The 17,752-nt window shown below is 45.5% G+C and overlaps 1 protein-coding gene across 4 annotated transcripts in view; it reads left to right on the top strand.

Moving 5' to 3' along the window:
- Eftud2 (elongation factor Tu GTP binding domain containing 2) overlaps positions 1–17,752 on the top strand; it is a 50,451-nt gene that overhangs the window by 17,084 nt on the left and 15,615 nt on the right. For all 4 annotated transcript variants that reach the window (XM_076543453.1, XM_076543454.1, XM_006970578.4 and 1 more), the window contains 8 exons: positions 589–667; positions 1,965–2,040; positions 2,525–2,590; positions 3,345–3,380; positions 4,754–4,844; positions 5,703–5,785; positions 8,119–8,285; positions 10,822–10,946. In XM_076543453.1, coding sequence (XP_076399568.1) covers positions 589–667; positions 1,965–2,040; positions 2,525–2,590; positions 3,345–3,380; positions 4,754–4,844; positions 5,703–5,785; positions 8,119–8,285; positions 10,822–10,946 — 723 coding nt within the window. The remainder of the gene's footprint in view (positions 1–588; positions 668–1,964; positions 2,041–2,524; positions 2,591–3,344; positions 3,381–4,753; positions 4,845–5,702; positions 5,786–8,118; positions 8,286–10,821; positions 10,947–17,752) is intronic.

The following is a 17,752-nucleotide window of genomic DNA, read 5'->3' as shown; positions in this document are numbered from 1 at the left end:
GATATTTTTCATGCAAATTCCAGCCTTTCTCAGCAGTCCTCACTCATGCTGTTTATTGTCCAACTCTTTTTTTTTAAATCTTTTTTTTTTTAAGATTTATTTATTTATTATGTATACAATGTTCTTCCTGCATGTGTGCCTGCACGACAGAAGAGGGCACCATATCTCATTATAGATGGTTGTGAGCCACCATGTGGTTGCTGGGAATTGAACTCAGAACCTTTGGAAGAGTAGCCAGTGCTCTTAACCTCTGAGCCATCTCTTCAGCTCCCTATTGTCCAACTCTTAATAGTGGTTCTGGAAAGCGATTCCATTTTAAAATGTAAAGAGACTTGGGGATTTTTGTATTCATTATTTCACCATATCACACCAAATAAGCTTCATGCTCTTCAGTGTGCAGTTCAAGTCTCTTTGCTGTCTCATGCTGAAATAGCATTCCCCCACTGTCAACCTGACTGACAGATCCTTGAGAATAAAACAAATTGATATTATATGTCATGTGCTCTAAAGCCCAATCCAGTGGAATCGAGTTCTGTATTTTTGGTTTATACTTAACTACATGTCACTACTTTTCTTTTCCCCCCCTAGAGCCCATTATAAAGCCAGTGAAAACCAAGAAATTCACTCTGATGGAGCAGACATTACCTGTCACGGTGTATGAGATGGAGTAAGTTATAAGGTCTCTCTCAGTTCTCTGAAGAAATAGTGCAGCCATCTTTTCTTAAGGCAGGAAAATGTGGTTTATGATTGAAGGAGCCAAAGAATTATGACAGCGGCTTTTTATGATCCACCAGAACTATGGCTGCTGGAATATTTAAGTTCAGTCTTTTCTCCCAGCTCTCATCCAGTTGTCAGCTGTTTCCTCTTCCTCTGTCCCAGCACTGCCTCTAACCCAGGGTAGTCCTGGGAGCCAGCCTTTGAGATGAATGGGGTGTTAACAATTATCAGCATTGAGATCACCACAGCTGTGATTAGCAGCTGGAAAATGGCTCCAGGAAGACCCTGCTGATAACCTTTTATTGTTGACTGTCTGTCTCTGTCTCTCTTTATATATATTTTGATGGTGGTGGGGTTTTTTGTTCTTGTTTTTGTGCAGGGGGTGGGTGGGTGGGGTTGTTGTTTTGGTTTTTTGAGACAAGGTTTCTTGGAGTATCCCTGCCTACCTTGGAACTCAATCTGTAGATCATGCTGGCCTCAAATTCAGAGATCCATCTGCTCCTGCCTCCTGAGTCTGGGATTAAAGGGGTGTGCCACCACAGCCCAGCCTGATTTTTGTTCCTTTGTTTTTAAGACAAAAATTCCCAAGGGTGAAATTAAATTCCTGTTCCCCCTGCCTCACCTCCTAGGTATTGAGATTATAAACCTGTACCACTGTGCCCAGCTGTTCTGTGTATCCATCTAGTCTCTCCGCTGTCCAGGGTCTCGTGCATCCCTGGCTGGTCTTGATTCCCCAGCTGAGCACTTCACCACCTACGCCCTGAGATTACAGGCGTGATCCACCATGCCTGCCTTTTCTTCAGTCAGCCTTTCTTTTTCAATCATTTTACTGTTGAAATCCCTGTGAGGGTGAGCGTGGTGGTCCAGTGGGGTAGACAGGTCTACCAGCCTAAGTTTATTCCTGAGACTCACATGGCAAGAGAGAAACAGTTCCCAAAAGCTGTCCTCCAGCCTCCCCACGCACTCTGTGACCTACGCACGCACGCACGCACGCACGCACGCACGCACCCACCCACCCACCCACCCACCCACCCTTTCATCTGAAGGGCACTGGTCTGTTTTTGGGTTGTGTTGTCTCATGGGCACCCCCAGCCAGGGCCATGTAGATCCAGATACTCTTCTCTGGGTATTCTGCAGTTGGACTAAAAGTTGTCCTGGCTGAAAATAGCTAAAACACCTTTGTGCCACCCTGTTGGGGTGGGGCCGCTTCTGTTATAGTTCTTTTCTCTTTGCCTTTCTCCTTCCAGTTTCTTAGCAGATCTGATGGATAACTCAGAGCTCATCCGAAACGTGACCCTTTGTGGCCATCTCCACCATGGCAAGGTGAGACTGTTCTGCTTTTTGGAACAGGATTTCTCTTTGTACCTGCTCATCCTCTGAGCCCTTAGAGTCACAGTGATGGAAGTTTGAAGTCCTAAGGCAGAGTGGGTAGTTTGGGGACAACAAGACAACACTCCCTGCATGCTCTTTTGGAACTGTTGTGAAATTCCAGCATTTCTGGAGCCTGTTCCTAAGCCACTTACATGCCTGAGCAGTGTGTTTACATCTGGACAGAAAGTGGAAATTGAGCCTTACTTTGATTTTTATAACTTTTTATTTCCTGAGGGAGGTCTTTCCAAGAAAGCTTTCATCTTTCATTGAAAAATAATCTTATGGCTTCTGTGTTAATCCTTTGCTGTCCCATAATCCTCCTTGTTTTCCTCTTCCTCTCTTCATGCCTGAATTACGTGGTGGATTGGGAGCTTGGGGAAAGGGGCACAGATTTTCCTCTGTGATTGGCAAGTCTTACCCATCTCTTTCCTTTCAGACGTGTTTTGTAGATTGCTTAATAGAGCAGACACATCCGGAAATCAGAAAACGCTATGACCAAGATGTGAGTAGAACTTGGGCCGAGCTGTTAGGAATGGAGAGGGATGCCTCGCTCCTTCCCTTCCTTCTCCCTGCACTCATAATCAGTGGTGTCTACAGACTGCTGCTGTGCGATTGTACTTTATTAATAGGTGTAAGCAAAGAATTTCAGCTTTCTCAGGAGCGTGGAGAATATTAACCTGTAGTAATTTTAGATGATCTGTTCTGCATTTTGGGATCCCTCCTCAGTGATGTATCCTGACTTTTATAGTCTCCTCTTTCCTGTCATTTTATTAATAGCCTGTTCTATAAATATCATACAATTGGACCTTGTTGTTTTCACGGTAAATTTAAATGCCTGAACAAGGCCAACAGTGGCAGCTAGTCTCAGTGCAATAAATGTTCAGACTCTGCCAGATTGACTGTTGTGACATGTGAGACTTAAAGGCTGGCTCGTGTCTCCCTCTACCATTCTTTAAGATCCAGTGCTGTGTATACAGCTTAGCTCTCCAGTCACGGTATGGTCTTTAATGACTGCTCACCCCCCCAACCACCCTGCACACTCAGCCTTTTCCACGCATGAAGGAACATTCTCCATGGGGGGCGGGCGGGAATGGTCTCATTGTCTGGAACTGCTGTGGGAACAGCCTGCTGTCTTCGGTGTAGTTTCCTCCTGGGGGAGCCCCTTGAGATGGGAGGAGGTGAGGGAAGGTGATTGATGGTGTGCACACGGGAGAGAAGTCTGAATTCAGGTGGTAACATCACTGAATTTTTTCCAGCTGTGCTATACCGACATCCTCTTCACAGAGCAAGAGGTAAGTGTGTCTTGGGAAGTTAGAATTTGCTCTCACAGGCCCACCAGCCATAGTTTTGTAGAGAACATGGGGGGAGTTGGGGGAGGGGCTTTGCCATAGCACTCCCATTTAGCCTTGCCCTACGTCTGCTCTCTCAGCCATCCCATAATGAGAGCTGGGAAGGCAAGCTGGAACACGGTTTGGAGCCTTCCAGTCCTTGAGTAGATTTAATGCTACCTAATAAGACAGATACTGAGAGGTGATGTTCAAATTTGTAAAACTCTAGGTCTTTACAAGATCCTGACAATCCCTAAGATGCCTACTGTGTGCATCTCCTTCCAGGAGGGGCTTCTCTGTGGACGGCTTCATTATGATTCTTTTATTGTTCCATCTAGATCTTTCTTCCTCCCCTGTCACCTCTTCTCTTTGCTACTTTATATCTGTCCCCTTTTCTCTCAAGAACTACATGGAAAGCTCACATCCATACACAGGGTTAACTAAAGGAATTTAGGGCAGTGCTCACAGGATAAGCCGTCATAGCAACATTGTTACTATGCTGAGGCATGCCCATCAGAAAGAAGTTCAAAGCCAGCTGAGTATAGTGGCCCACGAGTTTAATCCCAGCACTTGGAAGGCAGAAGCAGGTAGATGGATCTCTGAGTTCGAGGCCAGCCTGAGAGTAACATAGTGAGACCCTGTCTCCAAAACCCAAAAAAGAAGTTCAGAGCCTACTGAGGTGACAGAGTGAGGGTGAGGCCAGCCTGAATAACTTAGTGAGATTCTGTCTCAAAATAAAAACTTAGAGCCGAGCATATTGCTCAGCCAGCATGTAAGAGACCTCTGTGTTTGATTTCTAATACTCTCTCCAAAAAGGAAATTGTTTTTGGAGCTGGAGATGTAATTCTATGGTAGAATTCTTGCTTAGCATGTATAAGGCTGAGTTTATCCCCAGCACTGTTGAAAACAACAAAAAAAAAAAAAGTGTGTTTGTGTGTGTGTGTGTGTGTGTGTGTGTGTGTGTGTGTGTGTGTGTGTGTGTGTGTGTTTCATCTACAAGATCATACCACACAGGCCGGGCGTTGGTGGCGCACGCCTTTAATCCCAGCACTCGGGAGGCAGAGCCAGGCGGATCTCTGTGAGTTCGAGGCCAGCCTGGGCTACCAAGTGAGCTCCAGGAAAGGCGCAAAGCTACACAGAGAAACCCTGTCTCGAAAAACCAAAAAAAAAAAAAAAAAAAAAAAAAAAGATCATACCACACAGAGGCCTAGGTAAAAAGAATTACATCTGCTACAAGGAGAGACATCAGTGTAATTAGCCAGCAACTGACAAACCCCAAGAGCTGGGTGAATTCCCCGACACGGGAAGAAGTCTTGATCATTGTGTCTGAATTTCAGAGAGGTGTTGGCATCAAGAGCACTCCGGTGACGGTGGTGCTGCCGGATACCAAAGGGAAGTCTTACCTCTTCAACATCATGGACACACCAGGTGGGACAGCCCTGACCCTGCACTGGCACAGCCTTGTCCCTTCTCCGTTGGTGTCCATTTCCCAAAGCAGTTCCGAGCGGTGCATCCTGGAGTTTGTTCTCCCTTCACCATGGTTGGATTTTCTTTTTCAAGATCTCCCTTTTCCTTGACAAACTACCCGACACGGTCTCCTGGCCTTTGATTTCACTTCCATTCTTACTTTCCTATGGAATTTTAAATTTGGGGGACCCTCTGTGTTTACTGATTTCAGTTGATGTCAGGCCACATGCGTAGGCACTGCTGAAATCACAGTGAGTCGGACACACCCCCAGGCCTCCGGCATGCTCAGTCTTCTCCAGAAGTGGACAGGGGTTCAGTGAGCCTTGCTGCCGCCTCACTCTTTTATGGAAAGGGCTGAATTAACACGGAATTGTTTGTGTTTAACGTCTGGGCAATTTGGGGTTTGGAAATTTGCCTTCAGTGCACCATCGAGTCCCAGGGCCTGACTCCCAAGCCCATCCCATCCCCCAGCAGCGCCTTGTCTGTGACTTGTTTCCTTGGGGCAGCTCACCGTGCTCTGGGCCGTCTTTGCCTTTTCCCTGCCTCCAGATAGTCAGGGCTCTTACAGAACTCCGTTGATTGCCAGTCAAACTAAGCTGCAATGTCAGCTGCTTTACCTTCACTGTGTGGAGACCTTCTGTGTGAAACCTTCACCCCAGGGTGGGACTCTAGTGGGAGGAATTTATACACTGCCAGGTGCTGTGGGAAGGAAGGGGAATATTTGGGGTTCGCAGACTTTGCAGTGCTCCTCAGGTCGTCCTGCAAGGTAACTGCCTCATGCCGCCAAGGGATGACTGATGACGGGTATTGACTTTTCAGGACATGTGAATTTTTCTGATGAGGTCACAGCTGGCTTGCGCATCTCGGATGGAGTGGTCCTTTTCATTGATGCTGCTGAGGGGGTAAGTTAGTCTGGTCTCTTAGAAGCTAGTCCCCTGTTACTGTGCCCCTACACATTACTCAAAGTGCCGTGTGAGCTAGGAGCCAGAGAACATGAAAGTCTGTGTGATTAAGGCTTGGGGTTGCTCTAAATTTAGGGAAGCAAGTGATGTTCAAAGTTAGAGACTGAAGCTGAAATTCTTTTATATTTCTAAACTGAAAAATTGGGTAATGCCACTAACTTTATTCATGTGATCACTAGTGTAATACCAGCAGGGGGAGCCAGAGGTATCTTATTTAAAAGTCCAAACTTCAAGCATTGTATAAGGAGCTTACTCGCATCCCTTTATGATTTCTCTGTACCCAGAGACACACTCTCTCATGTGTCCTCTCCCACGAGTTACATAAAACTATTTACAAATCATTGTCTTTCTTTGTCTTGTGTAATGAGATGAGTATTGTATTTTTAAAATGGCAGGAAGGAGTCACACCATACAACAGGGCCCACATAGGAGGTTTATTGGGGAAGGGGAGAGAGAAGAGGCAGAGAAGTGGGCAGGGACCGGTCCCTGGGGATGAGGAAGGGAAAGAGGAGGCAGGGAGGGAGGGAGGGGCACCGATGGGAGGTGTACAGGGCCTGCCTTTTATACGAATTGTAGCGAATGTGCACAGGAGGTGCTCTTAGTGGCTGCAGCTGAGGTACATCTGTCAGGACCCTAAGGGCAGGCCAGTACAGATGCCTAATGCTAACAGTGACATCTTACTCAGGTGGGCTCAGTTTTGTTAAGGCATTTGCTGCCAAGCCTGGTGACTTGAGGTCAGTCTTGAACCTACACATGGTAGAAACTGAGAACCGGCTCCTGAAAGTTGTCCTCTGATCTCCACACCATGCCATTACATGAAAACATCCCCATACATAAAAATAAATAACTGCGGTGGTGGCGCACGCCTTTAATCCCAGCACTCGGGAGGCAGAGGCAGGCGGATCTCTGTGAGTTCAAGGCCAGCCTGGGCTACCAAGTGAGTTCCAGGAAAGGCGCAAAGCTACACAGAGAAACCGTCTTGAAACCCCCCCCAAAAAATAAATAAATAAATAAATAAATAACTGTAATTTTAAAAGTTAAAAAGAGCCAGGCAGGGGTGGCGGGCGCATGCCTCTAATCTCAGCAGAGGCAGGCAATTCTCTGAGTTCAAAGCCAGCCTGGTCTACAGAGTGAGTTCCAGTACAGTAGAAAGTACACACAGAAACCCTGTCTCAAGAAGAAAAAAAGAAAAAGAAATCTCACTTCATAACCCAAGTTGGTCTGGAGCTCACTCTGGCCAGGCTGGCCATGAATTCACAGAGATCTGCCTGCTTCTGCCTCCCAAATACTGTGGTTAAAGGTGTACATCACCACACCCAGTAGATCCTCATACATCTTGATGGTCTCGTTGACTCATCTTTGACTAGCCAGAGCTCCTTGTAACGGGCTCTTTCATCCTTTTGACCTACCTCATCATGTTTTGAGCACTTGCTTGTTTTCTTACACTGTCCCTGCCCCAGTCCTAAAACCAGCCATTGCTCCAACGGGCTCTGGCTGCCTGTGTAGTGGAGACCACTCTTTAGAAACAAAGATCTGGGGTGCTCATTGCTTCTATGAGCACAGCTAAGAAATACCCACCCACACATCTGTCACTCAACTGCACACAGGTGTTGAAAATGTCACCTCTTTGACCTGAGTGTAGCTTTGTGTGTCTGTGATCACAGCACATGGGAAGTAAGAGGGTTGCTACAAGTTTGAGGCAGGCTGGGGCTACAGAGTAAGACCTTGTCTCAAAGAAATAAATAATAGTGACAGCAAACAAGAAAGTGGCTTGTTCAGCCAGGCACGGTGGCACATACCTGTCATCCTAACTACTCTGGAGGCCCAGGTAGGAAGACAGCAAATTTGAGACTAGCTTGAGGAACTTAGTGACACCCTGCCTCAGAATAGACTAAAACAGAGTTGGGGATGTAGCTCAGAGGCAACATTTTTCAAATATACCAGACTCTGGGCTTAATCCTGAGGATCACTGAAAGAGATGGAGCCAGGGTCAGAAAGGATATCATTCATCCTAGTACTTCTGAATCCATTAAGTTCTTCCTAACATTCTAAGTGCTGAGAAGCCTGGGTCTCAGCATTGTCATTGTGTTTCCTTACTTCTTAGTCGTGCTGGGTAGGTACCCTTTACATTCCCATACCTGCCTTGAGGATGATGCCTCCAGCTGACACACACCCCCCACAGGCGATTTCCCCCTTGTACTAAATGCGTTGAGAGTGTCCTCTTTAGCTTGGCTGTCGATGTAGTTCCGCCTTCCGAGTCCTGTGTTTCTCAGGTGATGCTGAACACAGAGCGACTGATCAAGCACGCAGTGCAGGAAAGGTTAGCAGTCACCGTGTGCATCAACAAAATCGACCGGCTGATCTTGGAGCTGAAGCTGCCTCCAACAGATGCCTATTACAAACTTCGACACATTGTGGATGAGGTCAATGGATTAATAAGGTATAAGACACCTGGGTGTGGATTTCCTGTCCTTAGGAGAGTCTGGCTTATATAAATCTTAATTTTACCCTTGAAGACTTGTGGCATGTGTTGGTGAGCCTGTCACATCTAACAGCACCTGTCAGGACTGGCCCCCAAGCCTAACCTCACCAGCTGAGTGTCTTCACCAGCCTTGCAGTTGAACACATCTCTGGTTTTGTGATCAATAGCCTCTAAGCAGTCTCACCTTTACCACACACCAACCATGTAAAGTTGGGCAGGTTATGAAAGCTCATTATTTATTTGTTTATTTAGGTATCTAGGTGTTTTTCCTGATGCCTACAGAGGTTAAAAAAAAAAGCGTTAGATTCCTTAAGCTAGAGTTACGGAGAGTTGTGAGTCTCCATTTGAGTGCAGGGAGCAACCTCGGTCCTGTGCAAGAACAGTATGCTATTCTACCTGCTGAGCCATCTCTTCAGCCCCCAAAAGCTCATTTTTGCTTCTGTTAAAAAAAGAAGAAACTAGATGCTTGTGGTGGTGTATGGCGATGGTCCCAGCACTTGAGAGGCCAAAGGCAGGAGGATTAGGAGTTGAAGCTAGCTTACAGTACACAGTAAGTTCTGGGTCGGTCTGAGTAACATGGAGGGAGGGACCCTATCTCAGAAACTCAAATTAGGGCTGGGGAGACAGCTCAGTGAGTAAAGTGCTTGCTTCATGAAGACCTGAGTCCAGATCCTTAACATCTGTGGAACGAGCTAGGGTGGTACCTCACACCTGTGACTTAGCATGGCGAGGTGGAGACCAGGAAACCCCGTGGCTAGCCAGTCTGGCCAGTTGATGAGCTCCAGGTTCAGTGAGAGATCCTGACTTCAAAAATCAAAATGGAGAATAATAGAGAATGACACTCAATGTCAACCTCTGGTCTCTGGGTATGCACACCCATATACACAAAATAAATAAATTAAATTTAATTAAAAAAAATAGGGTTGGGGATTTAGCTCAGTGGTAGAGCACTTGCCTAGCAAGCACAAGGCCCTGGGTTTGATCCTCAGCTCAAAAAAAAAAAAAAATAAGAGAGGCATAATGGTCCCCACCTATAATCATGGCCCTTGGGAGGCTGAGGCAGGGGAATTGCTATGAGTTTGAGGTCAACCTGAGCTACAGAATGAGACACTATCTCAAAAAACAAAAAGAAGGCCGACAAGATGGCTGAGCAGATAAAGGACTTGCGCAAGCCTAACTGCCTATATTCAATCCCCAGAACCCATGTAAAGATGGACGGAGGAACAGACACCACAAAAGTGTTCTCTGACCTCTACACACATGCCATACACCCACACGGTGAAATTAAATGAGTCAGTAAATTTATAACTAAGTAAATGAAGAATCGCCTATGGGGATGTTAAAAGAAATTAAGTAGCTAGTTGGTGTAGCACCCTTGCCATATGCCACCTGCTGCTGAGTGGTGTGGCCTGCACTATCTTACTGTTAACACGGGCCGTGTAAATGAAGAAATTGCTGTGCATTCTGCATGTGTTAGCTTCTTAAGAAGTGGAAGGTTTAGGCTCACATCGATAAATACGGGAGATGGCATAGAATTATACATCTCAGTTGCTTGGAGGCCCGTGTTAGCACAGTCTGGCTGTAGGATATGGTACTAGGTGCATCAGGAGAACACAGCCCATCTTACTCCTCGAGCCCCTGAGCCTCTTGCCCCAGCCTCCCAAATGCTGGGATTACAGGCCTGCATCTCCACTCCTGGCTTCCTGAATGGCTCTCAAGTTGTTTGAAAAGTTTAGGGCTGGAGTTTAGCTCCATCCTAGAACACTTGCCTACTGTGTGCGGTGCCGGGTTCTGCATTCTAACCAATAGTGAGATGAAAGTTTCAGCATGAATTTGGGAAACGAGGCAGAATAAGGAGACTGACAGTGGAGAGGAGCAACACTGCTATTTCTTTCTTTCCAGTGGTGCATGTCTGTCCTGTCCCTGCCTGGAACTTCCTATAGAGCCAAGGATGACCTTGAGCTTCTGATCCCCCCCGCCCTACACACACACACACACACACACCCTGAGTGCTGGGATAAAAGGCTAAGCTGTCACAGCTAGTTTAATGGGTGCTGGGGCTCAAACCCAGGGCCTTGAGAGTGCTAGGCAAGCATGACCCATCCCTTTGTGACCATTTGTATTGGAATTGAGATGTCTCCTAAATGTATCCCTCTGTGATCACATTAGCTTCATTTGTTCCGAGGTTTTTATCTATCCTGCAGGTTTTCCCCTGTCTGTCCTGTGTCGTTAGCTTTTTCAAGACTGCAGGATGTCCCAGCTCTGGGACATCAGCTTGTTACTAGGAATAATGGAACAGCTTCATCACGTCATGTTCTTGACCAGGCTTTTGGCAATTTTAAGAATCTTATGCAGCACCTCCTGAGACTGGAGAATGAAGACTGTGATGGGGAGTTACCACCCTTCCTTTTGGCAGCTTGTTAGTGATGCAGCAGAGTCTGGCATCGGGGCTACCTCGAAGCCTGGCCCTGGCTCATAGCAGTCTCTGTTTCAGCATGTATTCCACCGATGAGAACCTGATCCTTTCCCCACTCCTGGGCAACGTCTGCTTCTCCAGCTCCCAGTACAGCATCTGCTTCACACTGGGCTCCTTTGCCAAGATCTATGCTGACACCTTTGGTAAGCTCTGCCTGCTGCCATCGCCAGCTCCCCACTCATGTGTCCCCTGTCCTGCAGAATGGCTCAGAAATTGGCTTCCTGTCATACCCTGTGCTGGGGGTGGGGGGAATACTTCATCACTTGTTGCTGTCACATTTGGGGCTCCTTTTGGCCTCAAATCCTTTCTTCAGGCTAAGTTGTTTCTAGACAATATTTTTTTTAAGATAAAAAAAATTTATTCTTGGTGTGTGTGTGTGTGCTTGTGTGTGTGTGTACAGTGCCCACAGAGGCCAGAAGAGAGTGTTGGGATCCCGTGTGGAACTGGAGTTACAGATGGTTGTGAGCTGCCATGTGGGTGCTGGGAACCAGCTTGGATCCTCTGGAAGATCAAGTATTTTCAACTTCTGGACCGTCTTTCCAGCCTCCTTTATATATATATATATATATATTATTTTACAATACCATTCAGTTCTACATATCAGCCATGGGTTCCCCTATTCTCCCCCCTCCCACCCCCTCCCCTTACCCCCAGCCCACCCCCCATTCCCACCTCCTCCAGGACAAGTCCTCCCCCGAGGACTGCGATCAACCTGGTAGACTCAGTCCAGGCAGGTCCAGTCCCTTCCTCCCAGACAGAGCCAAGTGTCCCTGCATAAGCTCCAGGTTTCAAACAGCCAACTCATGCAATGAGCACAGGACTTGGTCCCACTGCCTAGTTGCCTCCCAAACTGATCAAGCCAATCAACTGTCTCACCTATTCAGAGGACCTGATCCAGCTGGGGGCCCCTCAGCCTTTGGTTCATAGTTCATGTGTTTCCATTCATTTGGCTATTTTTTTTTTCAATAATTGAGTAAAACTGAAATTTATTAATAAGCCACAGTCATCCTAGGGACCTCCATGCTATATATATATCGCCTTATGGTTCTATGGGTTGTGGTCTGATTGTTCTTTATTTTATATCTAGAATCCACCTATGAGTGAGTACATACCATGACTGTCTTTCTGGGTTTGGGTTACCTCACTCAGGATGATTTTTTCTAGTGCCATCCATTTGCCTGCAAATTTCATGCTTTCATTGTTTTTCTCTGCTGAGTAGTACTCCATTGTGTATATGTACCACATTTTTTTCATCCATTCTTCCGTTGATGGGTATCTAGGTTGTTTCCAGGTTCTGGCTATTACAAATAGTTCCAGCCTCCTTTTAAGATGAGAGAGAATGTTAAGGTTAGAAGCTATAACAGGACGTGGGATCCCTTGCAACCAGAAGACGGGTGAGTGTGAGCCGTCTTATGTGGGTGCTGGTAACTCAACCCAGGTCTTCTACAAGACCAGTGATCTCTGTGCAACTGAGCCATCTTTCTACCCTCTCTATATAACAACAATTTTTGAATAATTAGGAAGAAAACAGGTGTAATGGTGCCAGCCTTTAATCCCAGCACTCGGAGAGGCAGACAGATCTGAGTTTATGGCCAGCCAGGGCTACACAGGGATACCCTGTCTGAACAAGAGAGCTCATTTTAGAAATAAACATCCCTCCTGAGTGAGACCTCCTAGAGATTTGTAGAGGGGAACTCCCCATGCCCACAAAGCACTGTCAGTTCTTCTCCAGGGTGGACAGACTTTGACTGCTGGTGCTTCTTGCTAGCTTTCCAGCCATCTCTAGGCACATGGAAATGTGATAGGCCTCATTGAGAATGCATATTGGATTTGCAGTTAGCCTTTACAAGCCTCCCTGGCAGGCACTAGTAAATGAATTTATGGATTCCTAGAGCCTCAACACCATATCCCTGGGACCAGTTTCCCTACCCAGTGGACTCTCTGGCTTCCATCTCTGCCTCGCTGATTAACTTTCATTCTCATAGGAGCTGTGAGAGTCCTGTGTGCCAATGTGAGATTTCTATAGAGCGTTGTTATTACCCTGATGTTAGAGCTGGGGAGACGAGCCATGTCAGAGGTCTCAAAACTGATCGATGGGTCTGGAGAGATGACTCAGCGGTTAAGAGCACTGGCCACTCTTTCAGAGGTCGTGAGTTCAGTTCCCAGCAACCACATGGTGCCTCACAACCATCTATAATAAGATCTGGTGCCGTCTTCTGGCATAAAGGCATACATGTAGATAGAGCACTCATACATAAAGTAAATAAATATTTTTTAAAAATTTAAAGAAAAAACCACGAAGAAAAAAAAAACCCTGGTGGATAGTAGTCCACCACAGCTCTTCTCCCCTGCCTGTTTTGGGGCGCTGCTTTTGTTCTCGGTGCTTTTTTTATCTTGTACTGTTTAGGGTTTTTTGTTTTGTTTTGTTTTTGCAGTACCTAGAATTGAATTCAAAAGCTAGGCAAACATTCTACTATATCCTGAGGATAGATTAGATAGATTATAGATTAGATAGACAGATTTGCCTGTGGTTTTATTTATTTATTTATTTTTCTTTTTGGTTTTTTTCAAGACAGAGTTTCTCTGTGAAACAGTACTGGCTGTCCTGGAACTCATTCTGTAGTCCAGGCTGGCCTTGAACTCACCAAGATCCACCTGCTTCTGCCTCCCAAGTGCTGGGATTAAAGATGTGCACCACCACTGCCCGGCTTTGCCTATGATTTTTTTTCCATAACCATTGTTACAGTTTTGTTATGGTCCCTGCTTTGCTGTTTTATTATTCATGAAGGAGATACTGGCTGGGTCCTGGGTCCAATTCATAGCACCCACTTGACAACTATCTGTAACTCCAGTTACAGGGAATATGATGCCCTCTTTTGGCCTCATTGCATATACATGGTGCACATATATGCTTGCAGACAAACACTCATACACATACAATAAAAATAAATCTGTTTTTAAAACAGTATTACATACAGACATCTGCTTTTCAACTCATCATTGGAACCGTGAGCACTTTATTGCTGTTAGATAGTGCTGTTGGTTATTTTTCAGTTGTAAACAAACCATGGGTGGATGGAACTAAGTGTGGTGCCTGAGGTAGCATGTACTAAGTGTGCAAGAGGCTCTAGGCTTTATCCTTAGCACCTAAATAAATAAATGGATGGATGGCTGAATGGGTAGAGGGACAATGGATAAAACTGAAGTGAGAAGAATTCCAAGAGAAGTTTGTGTGTTTCAATGTCCTTTGTATCAGCATGAAAAGCAAAATCAAAGGTTTCTTGAATCATAAGGTAGATATGCTTTAGTTTCTTTATGTTTTTGTGGGGTTTTTTTTCTTTAGTTTCACTTTGTATTCTAGGTTGACCTGGAACTCAGCATGTCTCCCAGCCTGGCCTCAAACTTGTACCTCATCATAGCTGGCTGAGATGGCATAATTTCTTATTTGCAGAAGGCCCTGAGCCTTGTGAGAAATGGTTACTTGTGTGATGTCTTAATCACATTCTAACAAAGTTTGCTTTGAGTCAGAGGGCAGAGCTAGCCACTAGATGACCAAAATTAGCCACAGAGGTGTTTAAGGACTGAGGACAGATAGGAGACAGGACGTAGTAAGGCGAGGCTGAGAGAGGATCTTGGCCCCTTTGGATTGAGGAATGGAAGAGAAAGGAGGTCACTGATAGCTTCTCTGCTTTCCTGATCATTCAGGTTCTTACCCTGATATCTGACTCCCAACTTTTTATTGATAAATAATAGTTAGATAAATGCTTCACCTGGCACCCAACTTGGAACTTGAACCCACGACCCTGAGATGAAGGGTCTCATACTCTACTGACAGGATCCCTGAATCTAATCTCCTTTGTTCAGCTTTTTTTCTGACCATTACCAATAACAACTTGTAACCAGCCCCCCTTAAATGGTAACAAATATCCATAACCAATATTTTGGGAATGTGGGCGTTGTTCTCTAGACTACTTTCTGTTGTCTGGGGGTGCTGGTATCTTTGGGGGAACCTTGAGAAAATTAGAATAAAAATGAAGTCCCAGCTGGAATAGTCTGGGAGGTTGGACCATCTCAGCCAGCTGCCTTGAAGCTGTTTTGAATATAGAATTTTGAGAAGACTGTAACAGGCATTTTGAAACATTGGATCACCTGGGCCATCTGTTTTTATTGGTGTTTGGTCCCCTTGTTCTGAAAATACATAAACTTTTAAAGGTAATGTCTGTAGCCAGGATTTCAGGGGGTCTTTTCTGATCAAACCTGATTTTTTTTTTTTTTAAACCTGGGATGAATCCATGGCTTTTCATTTCCTGTGGGAAAAAAAGCGTAACCTCTCTCCCAGAGTGATACACCTTTTGACTTAAATTTTGAAGTCAAGATATTTTTAAAATATATAGGTTGACTTAATCTTGCAGCTTTTATAATCCAATGTCTCTTAGCAGTCAAAAAAATTAAATACAATACAGTAACATATAGGATCTAGACTCTGTATTTCCCATATTTATGTAGTTTTTTTTTATATTATTTTACTCTCCGTTTAAGGACTTTATTATTTGAAAACCTTATCTTTTTCTTCTATGACTGTATATACTCTCATTCTTCTCCCACTCCTGTGTATATTTTTAAACACACTATAACCTGTTTAGAGGCTTTTTTTCTGTCTGGATCTGTTTTTACCAAGCATCTATATTGTTTTTTGATCGTATGAGACAAATCTTAAATCTGGTATGTCAGCCGAATCTTAAACTGGTATGTCAGCTGCTGCCAGGTGTGGCTTAGCTGGTAATGTATGGCAGCTGGATCTTCCTGCAGGCAGCTTCCAGGAGATGCCTCTGTACTACGGCCTGTGTGAGAGACTGGGAACCCACTAAGGGGCTTAGCTCATGGTGTGTTGTCAGGGCTCAGGCTGGCGGCTCAAGTCCCAAGGCAGCAGCTGGGAGAAGCCTCTCTGCCTTGAGGCTGGAATGAGAGAAATGAATGAGACTAGGAAGCTGTGCCTGGCTCCATTTCTGTGTCTAGAACTGTTTCCTAAGCTCTCTCAGGTTTTATGTGGATGTAGGTGCCCCACGTTGGGTGCCATTTGTAGGCAGAGTTTTTCGTCAGGACAGCCGATCAGCTCTCTCCTGCCAGCTGCTCCTAAATCAGAGCCTTAATATTATTTATAAATATTCAGCTGATAGTTTAGGCTTGTTACTAATTATTTCTTACAACTTAAATTAACCCATATTTCTTATATAATTTCTACCGCATGACTCAACTCATAGATACCTCATTTCATACAGATCCTACTTTCCTCTGTGTCTGGCTGGCAACTGCCAAGACTCTGCCCTTCTTTTTCCCAGCATCCTCCTAGTCTGGCTCTCCTACTCAATCTCTTCCTGCCCAACTATAGGCCAGTCAGCTCTTTATTAATGAATGAGAGTAATACATGTTCACAGTGTACAAAGACCGTTCCACAACAGTTGCTCATCCTCTGGCCCCACCATCAGTGGATGGAGCACTGGCCCTGGGCTCTTGTGTAATCCCACAGTGTTAGGAAGCCACATAGGCACATGTGGAAAGGCTGAACTGAAGGGAATGTTCAAGATCATGGGCTCCTGGGCCTCACTTTTCATATGTGATGTGTAATTATTTTACATAATTACTTACGTGCATCACAGAACTTTCTGCTGGAGTTGGGACCCTGGAATCTGTTGGCAGTATATTGTCAGTGGAGCACCACAAGGCATGGTGGGTGAATAAGCTCCAACTTCTAGGAACTTCCTCCAGTGAGGAGTCAGAATCCCACCATGGTGAACAACACCATAAACATAGGTTGTAGTGGAAGCTGGAGCTGAGTAGCTGTTATTGTCAGGTATAGCTGAAGGAAGGAGGGGAGCCGTGCCTGTGACCTTCCAGCAGGACAGGCTAAGGAAAAAGATAGGGCTTGACAAGTAGACAGTTGAGAGCCAAGCACGTCAGGCTTGCAGGATTGGAAGAGGGCCAGTGGAGGCAGGTGTCATTGTTCTTGGCCTGTGTAGACAACGGTGCACTGTGCCACCAAGGGGAAAAGGTCTGTTGCCAACTACTAGAAGACCATTTTCAGGCATGGTGCTCTACACCTGCCATCCCAGCAACCAAGGAAGGCAAGAGGATTGTGAGTTCAAGGGCAGTCTGAGCGACATGAAACGCTTTCTCAAAAAAACACAAAAGTTGAGTGTATATGTAATTGGCAGGGTGCTTACATAGCAAAACCAGACAGATAATGTTGGGGCCTGATGGAGGAGGGCTTGAGATTGCAGGTACTTGCTTCTGTTGGCACTTAGGAGCTGCTATTAAAGATTGTGGTGGTGGTTGTAGAGCTGATGAAAGACAGGGCCTTCAGGGAACAACGCCTGTTTGGTATTTTGTCAGTATTCAGAAGCAGGATTATGAATATGGATTATTGTTCTCTGAGATTGGAAAGGAGAGGAATAGGAAGGGTATCTGCTCACTCTTTGATTAAGCACATATTAAACCTTGAAATGGTAGGCCCTTTAGTACAGGTGTTGAGAATTTGTCCCATTTGGGAGATAGGGTCTTACTAGGTTTCCTGCCCTGACCTTGAACTTGGAATCCTCCTGCCTCAGTCTGCTGAAGAAGATTACAAAACTGTGTCACAATGCATAGTCGTCTTACAACTATTTAAGAAGCCGTTGAAGCTGAGAGGGTAGTTTAGTGGTGGACCACTTGCCTGGCAAGTGTGAGGCCCTGGATTTAGTCTCCTGCACTCCAAGTTTGGTCCAGTGGTGATTGTACCACACTGTAAGAGCAGCTCTAAAGGGCATAGCCAGGTGGGACAATTCACCGGGGAAGGGAAGTTTGGGTATTGGTAAAGCAGGAAAGAAGGAGCAGGGGTGGGACTCAGTTGGCAGAGTATGCAGCATGCAGGAGGCCTGGGTTTGATCCTCAGTAAAACCAGACATGGTAGTAC

This window comes from Peromyscus maniculatus, chromosome 8, assembly GCF_049852395.1.
Source record: "Peromyscus maniculatus bairdii isolate BWxNUB_F1_BW_parent chromosome 8, HU_Pman_BW_mat_3.1, whole genome shotgun sequence".
NCBI classification, from domain to species: domain Eukaryota; kingdom Metazoa; phylum Chordata; class Mammalia; order Rodentia; family Cricetidae; genus Peromyscus; species Peromyscus maniculatus.
The sequence above is the reverse complement of the archived record's forward strand: the minus strand, read 5'-3'. Positions and strand labels throughout refer to the sequence as shown.